This window comes from Arvicanthis niloticus, chromosome 26 (assembly GCF_011762505.2).
Source record: "Arvicanthis niloticus isolate mArvNil1 chromosome 26, mArvNil1.pat.X, whole genome shotgun sequence".
Lineage (NCBI taxonomy): Eukaryota > Metazoa > Chordata > Mammalia > Rodentia > Muridae > Arvicanthis > Arvicanthis niloticus.
Window position 1 is genome coordinate 26,517,678 of NC_133434.1, and position 8,938 is coordinate 26,526,615.

The 8,938-nt window shown below is 43.0% G+C and overlaps 1 protein-coding gene across 1 annotated transcript in view; it reads right to left on the reverse strand.

Annotated features, from left to right (window-relative positions):
- LOC143438759 (uncharacterized) overlaps positions 1-6,851 on the reverse strand; it is a 28,445-nt gene extending 21,594 nt beyond the window's left edge. Inside the window, exons 1-3 of the mRNA XM_076924459.1 lie at positions 6,761-6,851; positions 5,012-5,097; positions 2,573-2,597 (exon numbers count right to left, since the gene is read on the reverse strand). Coding sequence (XP_076780574.1) covers positions 2,573-2,597; positions 5,012-5,097; positions 6,761-6,785 — 136 coding nt within the window. The 5' untranslated portion in view covers positions 6,786-6,851. The remainder of the gene's footprint in view (positions 1-2,572; positions 2,598-5,011; positions 5,098-6,760) is intronic.
- Positions 6,852-8,938: the final 2,087 nt, after the last annotated feature.

Here is an 8,938-nt window from a genome sequence, read left to right on the forward strand (position 1 = left end):
TAGAAGTTTAAATGTGTTTTTAAGTCCCATGTTTATACTCATCCTTATAGGTTATGGAAATTAACACTTCCCATATCAAAAGAACTTTGAAGATATCTTCATCTTATTCACAGAGAAGATACCATAAAATATACAAGTTTTATTAACACAAAATGTAAACAATGGGTTACCATAATACCATCAGTAGAATAATGGGACTTTTATGCCTCCTTCAATGTCACTTGGCACTGGCATCGCAAAAATGTCATGACATTTGTTAAATACAAAAAAAACAAACAAATCCCAGCACCTCGTTTAGACGGGCTGCATACAGAGAGGGTGTTTGCATGGCCTCAGGCCAGTGGACACTGGTTGCTTGCTCTTCTTTCTTATTAAGTCAGCCTGATGGTTTGCAGATCATGGAGAACATATAGCATCACCTCCAGTGGGCTATATATTACGTGTACAACGTTATATTACATTACTTACATTTCACCAGAAGCTATTGGTGTCATTGTAACCAAACTGCCTGACAGAAGTAAAACTTAAGATAGGGAGGGATGGTCTATTTTTGAATCCCTAACACAAAATATGAGTTTGCAACAGAAGCAATCTAGAGACCTTGTGGGTGTGTGAGCCTCCCTACTCCACCACCCTCATGCTTCCTTTCAGTGGTTTGTAATTGCCAAGTCCATGGACATGGGACCACTTCTCCATGTCTACCACAATAACTCAGATGACAAGTCATGCTAACCCAGTTGTCACTTGGTGTTGGCAGGGAAGTGACACTATCTTTCAACTGATCAACTCAGTTTATTGAAAGTAAATCAACCCTCAACATAAACTGACAGGACAAGATGCCTCGATCACTGTGGCTCAACACACCTGAGTATGTGCATCCCACTTTTCAATGACCATTACCATCAGCAACAATCTCTATATCCAGGCCAGGCCTGCCTCTAGCAAGGACGGTGGCTGCACTAGCCCTGAGAGAGCACCTGCCCTGGTCACTCCTTCCTCAGTGAAATCCAGTCTCTACTATGCAAGCTGTCTTTACATTCACTGGCTACCCAGGGACAGAATACATGGTCCTGTTTCCCCTGATTGCAAACCCTCCTTAGCACATGCCTGGACATGCAGACACACCTTGGTCTGACAAGCAGCCACATCTTCAATGCTCCGTACACACACCCAATGGATGGGTTCCCTGAGGTCTTATTTACTACTCAACACAGAGACTGACTTCCAGTGAGGAAATACTTTGAAGCAGAGTCTAGCTCATCTTCAAATGTGGCCTGTTGAAAGAATGTTTGCGACTAGATCTATAACAGTATTGACTGGAATTGGGCCCTAAACTGTGTGTTGCTTTGAGCTCATGATGACAAGCTAAAGCTAGTCGCCAGTTCTTACTGTGATCTGTTATGTCTAGATGAAATTCAGTTGGGACACACATGCAGTTTGTCTTTCTTTGCTGGATCTTCCATAGTTACAATCAATGCTCTCACTAGGCAGGGCAGCTCATTCTTTCCCTGTTTGTCACTTTTGTTTCCTGTTTTGTTATTGTTGTTAGGCATGGGCTCATTGTATAGCCCAGGATGAGCAGAAAGTGTCAGACTGGAAATGACCGTGGACTCCCAATCCCCTGCTTCTACCTCTAGGGTGCTGAGATCACAGGCTTGAATGTTACCACTCAGGTTGGTGTGACACTGAAGATCCAGTTGAGGGCCTCCTGCATCACAGGTAGGCACTTAACTATGGGAGCTATTTTCCAGCATCTGTGGGCTCTCTCTGTCTCTCACACTTGTGCAAGTCTGCACCCAAGCACATGGATGCTAAAGTGGGTTTATGTTGTTCCTTTGTATCTCTGCAGATGTGACTTGTACCAGGTCCATCTAGGGGCTGGAACTCATCCACAGTGACTACTGGTGTCCTGATAAGGTAGTAAGTGGAAGCTTGATCTCATACACTGATACTGGACCCATGTTTGTGTACACAATGGTGATCTTCACCTCTGTAAGTGACAACTCAGTCACTTACCTCTGTATCTTGGTCGATTCTTCTCTGGAGCACTACGCAAAGAAATAGAGCCAGCCTGCGAGGCTGTGATGAGGGCTAAACTAAATGTAGGCAAAGTGTGCACTTTATTTTCATTGAGAAAACTGATGTTAGAAATTGGGCTTAGGGGCTGGAGAGATGGCTCGGGCGCTAAGAGCACTGACTGCTTTTTCAGAGGTACAGAGTTCAATTCCCAGCAACCACATGGTGGTTCAAAACCATCTGTAATGGGATCTGATGCCCTCCTCTGGTGTGTCTGAAGACAGCTACAATTTACTCGTTAACATGAAATGAATAAATAAGCCTTTAAAAAATGAAAAGAAATTGAGTTTAAATAATTGGGTTTCCTATCTGGTAGAAATACAGATATCAGTTTGTAGGTTAGTTGGGGGAAGTTGGTGTCGTTTTTTTCTTTAAATAAAAGTCTCAATACTCATTGCCAGCAGGTGGTAGAAACTGTACACCTTACAAAGATGGGCAGTACTTCTACCACTCTTATCTAAGATAGGTCTTAAGAAAGTACCTCCTCAATACATACCATAGTGTTTTTTCTTTGGCTCCACCTACAATTAAGAAGAAACAAACACTCTTAGTCCAGAACATGGTGAGTTCTACTTGTACAGGTTTTTTTCTCTCTTCATACTTAGGTCATGGTAAGTAGAATGGAAAAGAATGGTCAAATCAAAGCCTCTGTATTATTCATACAATTTTGTTGTGAAAACACCTGATCCTGGATACTTTGTGAAAGAACTATTTTTCCCATGTTTGCTAATTCAGCCCAAATAAGAACTCACTGTCATCCTGTAAGAAGTCCGGATGCTACACTGACACATGGCAAAGAAACTGTATAACAACCTGCTCTTAGGAGTCCCCTTTAAGAAGTTCCCCCAGGGCCGATGATCTGTGCACCCCCTGGCTGTGAAGAAAGAGGCTACTCTGCTGTGAGTTGGATGACTGCAGAGGCACAGTTGAGAGGAAGGGACCTGGGAGCTTCTCTGACAACCCCTGCTCTCACCCCTACCTCCACCCTCTGCCAAAACCTAACAGCCAAGACAGGAAGTGACCAAAGATCTCTTTTTAAAAGTGTGCTGGGATGCTGAAGCAGAGCTGTTCACACTGGATGGTTTCCTATGGAGTAGGGGAGGACTCAGTACTACTTAAGGGGCACTCCAGGAGAGTTTGGCCAGGCTCCACTGAGTATATAAATAACACAAACTGGACTTGCTTTTTTATTTTTTTCTACTGGTTTTCTTTAGGGGGTGGCATGGAAGGACTGGGAAGTGAGTGTGATCAGGGTGCATGATGTGAAAGTCTAAGAGAATCAAAAAACTCTGTTACATTAAAAAGGGTGGGGTTGCATTCATGTCCCAATTAATCATACTAAATTTCATGTTTTAAAAGGTCTGGTGACCTCAATGTTCCTATAATTGACATAAGAAACTTCTGGAACAGCAATTCTTCAGAAACCTGCTCATATCATCTAAATCACAGAACCTTGCAAGAGAGAGCAGAGACAACACTTACAGAAAATACAAACTTTTCATAAATGATGAGTCAGCTACCTTTGAAAATATTTATTTGCTGTGTATATGTGCTTAAGTGTGCACTTGCCTTAGGGTTTTCTTGCAGTGAAGAGACACCATGAACAAGGCAACTCTTTTTTTGTTACAAGAGCACAAGTCTACTTTATTTATTTACTCTCCATTAGTTTAAATCTCAGATGGGTACAGCATCACACACATTCTGAGTCCAATGGCCTTTGCACGAATGTTGCTTCAGAATTTGGCACGAGCCATACCACTGTTTCTGTGGGCCTGAGTTACTTTTCCCCAGATCACCCTGGTTTTGTTTGGTTTGCTTTCAGGTGTTACTGTATTGGTTTTTGCTTTGTACACATAAGCACATCTCTTGCCTCAGTAGAACTCAGTTTCATCTTGGGCATAAACACCTTCCATCTTAAGAAGAGCTGTGTGTTCTTTTGGTTCTGGAGACCTCAATTGTGGCCAGCAAAAATGGCCTTGCACCACAACCTTCAGACACACTTGCTGTGTTTTAGAAGTCCTGTTCCCAGCAGGCCTCCACAGGCTCCAAGATGGCAGAAAGAGCAACCAAGGTAACTCTTATAATGACAACATTTAACAGGGGCTGGCTTACACTTTCAGAGGTTCCATCTATTATCATCGGGGTTGGAAGCATGGCAGCATCCAGGCAGACGTGGTGCTGTACAAACCCAGAGTTCTACATCTCGATCTGAAGACAGCCAAAAAAGTGTGTCTTCCACAGGCGGCCAAGAGGAGGCTCTCTTCCACACTGGGCAGAACTTGAGAAGTAGGAGACCTCAAAGCCTGCCTACACAGAGACACACTTCCTCCAACAAGACCACACCCATTTCAACAAGGCCACACCTCCTAAGAGTGCCACTTCCTTTGGGCTAAGCAGATTCAAACCACCACAGTACCACATGTGTGCAGGAGTCCACAGAGGCCAGAGAAGGATGTCAAGTCCTCTAGTACTGGAGGTATAGATGGTTGTGAACAGATGGTTATAAAGGCTTTATGCCATCAGACAGTGTAGCATCTGGAACCCTTGACAGAGTGATAGGATGAGCTGATTTGAGCTGAGTCAGGGAAAATGTGAGACCACCAACGGGATCAAACCTGAGTCCTTTGGAAGAGCAGCAAGTGCTCAAAAGTGCTGAATCATTGCTCCAGCTTCACCTATTATCTTGTGAGTAAAAGTTAGACAACTTTAACTATAAAGAGGAATACCTTCAGAAGAAAAGGCCTCTTAAAACATACCCACAGGGATCAAGTCAGGGGATAACTTGGTGTGATTTCTTTTCATTCACTTCCTAAGTAAACACTGTGATGCATGTGTGTGTATGATTATTTTTATTATTCCAATATGGTATCTCCTAAAAACAGAAGGACTGTGAAATCGCTTGGAAATTCCTTGAAGAATGTGCAGGCCAACTTACCTTAACTGGCTCTGCCAAATCTTCTCTTTTAACAGTTTCTTCCTGGGGAGGTATCTCCTGTCTTACAGGTACTACCTGTATGTCATCTGGGGAAAAAATAGAACACAAAAGAACATCTCAAGGAACAATTTGTAATTTCCCAGAGATCTTTCCTTCATATGGACAAAGATCTATGGATTTAGTCTACATGGCTGAACTGAATGGATGTAGTGTATTAAAAAGCATGATCTAACTACTGCTAGACCATCCCTTCTGATGGGAAAGTTGGAGAATGGAGGAGAGACAAGAGTTTTGGCCTCTCTCAGGAATGAGAGTAATCTCTAAGGAAATGTGCGCCAACCCATGTTGGACGGGCTGAGAACTAAAATGAATCTTAAGGTAACATAGGACCTATAACATGTCTTCAGGCCATTGTGAAGCCCAGGAAGATTGACACTTTCTAAGGAATCTCTCGAACCTATGTCAATGCCTACAACCTGAAATATGCAGAATTTTCATTTGTCATTAAGCAAATTGAAATTTAAACTCAGTAGTCTACACAGTATACTAGGGAACTAGGTTTGATAGCAGGTACACAATGTAATTATATTCACCCACTCATCCTTTCAAAACCAATAAGATGCTGAACAGAAGAAGATGCTGATGGTGGTACACTGTCTAAGAAGTGAAACACACACATGTAGTTCTATTGATCTTCCTTCCATTTGTCTTCATGGTGTGGTATGGCTGCACAGATACAGATCAAAATATGGGAAGTGCACATTCCTATGAACTGTCACATAAATAGAAAACACATGCCCGTAATTTTCTGAATAAAATACACCTTTCAGGAAAAAGAAGAGAATGTGTGTTTAAACACACACACACACACACACACACACACACACACTTATTATATAAAATGCCTTAAAACAACTCCAACATTTTTTACTCATTCCAATTTCCTGAGATTACTAATTTAAATATATGTAGCCTAAATCTTATCAAAATAATCAAGAGTTATTTACACCGTGGATCACCTAGTAAGAAAAGACTAGCAACATACACTACAATAGGAATTTATGCACACATATGTATACACAGACACTGGTTCATATTGGTTGTCAACTTGACTATACCCCAAGCTGCTGGGCATTCATTCCTGTGAGGGATTTTCTTGATTCGATTGTTAGAATCAGAAAGCTCCGCCCTATGTCTGGGCTGTACCTTCTGATGCAGCCCAGGTAAAAGGACATGGCATTATGAAAGTTTGCTTTGTGCTTCTTTGCCCTCACTCTCCCTGGCAAGACCATCATCCCTGTTGCTGCAGTGCTCCTTCACTGGGGTTAGAACCAACTTCTTTGGGACTTCAGTGTAGACTGAAGATTAGGAAACCTCCAGGACTCCAGTGTAGACTGAAGCTGCTGAGACAACTAGCCTTTAGATCAAACCACTACTAGGTTTTCAGTCTCTCAAGCATGAGACAGCCTTTTCTGAACTAATTAGACAGTAGTATTCCAAAAGCCAATCTTATGAATCCCTGTTTAAAATGTGTGTGTGTGTGTGTCTGTGTGTCTGTGTGTGTGTGTGCGCGCGCGGGTGCGCCTGTGTTCATTCTATCAATTCTGTTTCCTTAGAGACCATGAATAAAACATATATTGAAAGGTAAAGTCAAATTGCTTTACAGGACAATCAAATAAATATATTTTACAGAAAGTAAAATATTAACCAGTCCAGTTGAAGGACAACATTCAATGGTGAATATCTTACCTTGACGGGAGCAAAAACTTCCCATTTTAAACTTTACCACAAATAAAAGAGCACGTTCTAGTATCGATGTTGCTTGTTCAGCAGTCTCTACTAGACTGAGACTCATACCTGAGACATGAGGACATGTACTCACATAACTATGACAACACTGTGTCACAGAACTGAGGTCACAATCCATACTGCAACAGCTATCAGCTGCTAGTGTGGCAAGTGTGCTAGTACAAGTTCAAGACCACACTGATGACTAGGTTAGTGGGTTGGCAAGATGCTGGAGTGCTTGGAGTGTCACACAAGCCTGATGACCTGAGTTTAATTATCAGAACCCATGGTGAAATTCTCAAAGGCTGTCTTCTAGGATTCTATGTACTTTATGTATCGATGTCCATCCATAAACCTTCAATTCACCTGGACTAAATACATACATACATAAGCACCAAAAACTAATACTCTTTTTAAAAACAAAGAGGTTATTGTACATGTTATCTGTAGTGGCTCGAGTTCTCATGCTAATTTTGTTACCCCCAAACCTACTTGGAATGTCCTGCATGTAGGGTAAAGGGAGCCTATTCCCAGTTGGTTCTGACAGGGAAATAAAGTTGCCAGTGGCCAATGGCTGGGCAGGGAGACAGAGGCAGGACATTTAGGATTCCCAGGCAAGAAACACAGGAGAGTCATGACAAGGGGCTAGGAGACAAACCTCACCAAGGGGATAGAAGACAGACCAGACAGGAAAATTCAGGAATGTAGGTGCAAGGCGAAAGTGGCCCTGGGGGCCTGGAGGGGTGGGACCCAGCAGAGTCTAGGGCAGCAAAGATAAAATACAGATTTAGTAAGTATTAATTCAGAGTTATTTGAGGTGAGAGTGTGTTAGCCATGTGCAGCCAAGGTCAGTGTTTACATACATGGTCCATATTATCACAGAAGGTCATGTGGATGTCTATGGTCTGTGCTGAAGCCTGAAACTATGTTGATGTCCATGGGCTGGGCTGACCCAGAGGGCCATGTGAGTGGCCTGCACTGCTGCCTGAGGTCATCTTGATGTCCTTCTCCTGTGCTGCCGCTGAGGGCTGTCATGGTCTATGGCTTGTGCAGAGGAAACCATGCTGAGATCAGTGGCTTGTCCATGGTACATGCTGTCACCAGAAACCCCATGTAAGTTCGTGATCCACGTTCCTGCTAACTATAAAGGGCAAGGAAGCTACTTTTCCATGGCATTGACACAGAAAAAGACACAGAAAGTTTCTGGGACAACTCTGACCCCTGCACCTGATAAGTAACAGCCTAGACAGAAAGCCATTAAAGAGAACTTTTTACACTTGTGATAAGAATGCTGAAGTGTAGCTCTCCAGAACTGTTGATGGCTTCTGGCTGGGGTCTGGGAGGGAAGGGCTCAGTTTTCCTTAAGGAGCTGGATGCCTTAAGTTTGGCTATGCTCCAGTGAGTACATGGGCAACACAAATTGGACTTTTTTTTCTATGCAGTCTGGCTAAGCTTTGGACTTAGTAGAACTTCTTTATAGAACCATCAGGTGGCACCGGTCAGCATCAAGGCTGTGCAGGGATACTAAAGTCAGACATAGCTTCTCCCAACCCCAGCACTGCCTTACAAACCTGCACTCATTCCTTAACTCTAAGAGCTGTGTTCTCATCTGTAGAAATGGGGTACACGGGGCCTCAGCAGATGGTCCAGTCAGTAAAGTGCTACCCAGACAAGTATGAGGATCTATGTTTGATATCCAGAATCTTTGTTTACAAAAAATGGCCTATGCATGGTGGAATGTGCTTCTAACTCTAGTGTGGAGACAGGTGGATTTCTGGGGTTTGTAGGCCAGCCTAATTGGTGAGCCCCAAGTTCTAATGAGAGAGTCTGTCTCAAATAACAAAGCAGACAGCTTCTGAGGAGTAACATTTGAGTGCACCTGCGTACACATGCACATGCTCACACACCCCTGAATACACATGTGCACACACAACCCTGCATACACATGTGCACACACACCTGCATACACATGCACACACATACACACACACCTGCATACACATGCACACACACATACCTGGATACACATACACATCTGCATATACATGCACATAACACACCTACCTACACACACACACACACACACACACACACACACACACACCTGCATATCCGTAGCCAGGAAGCAGAGAGAGATGA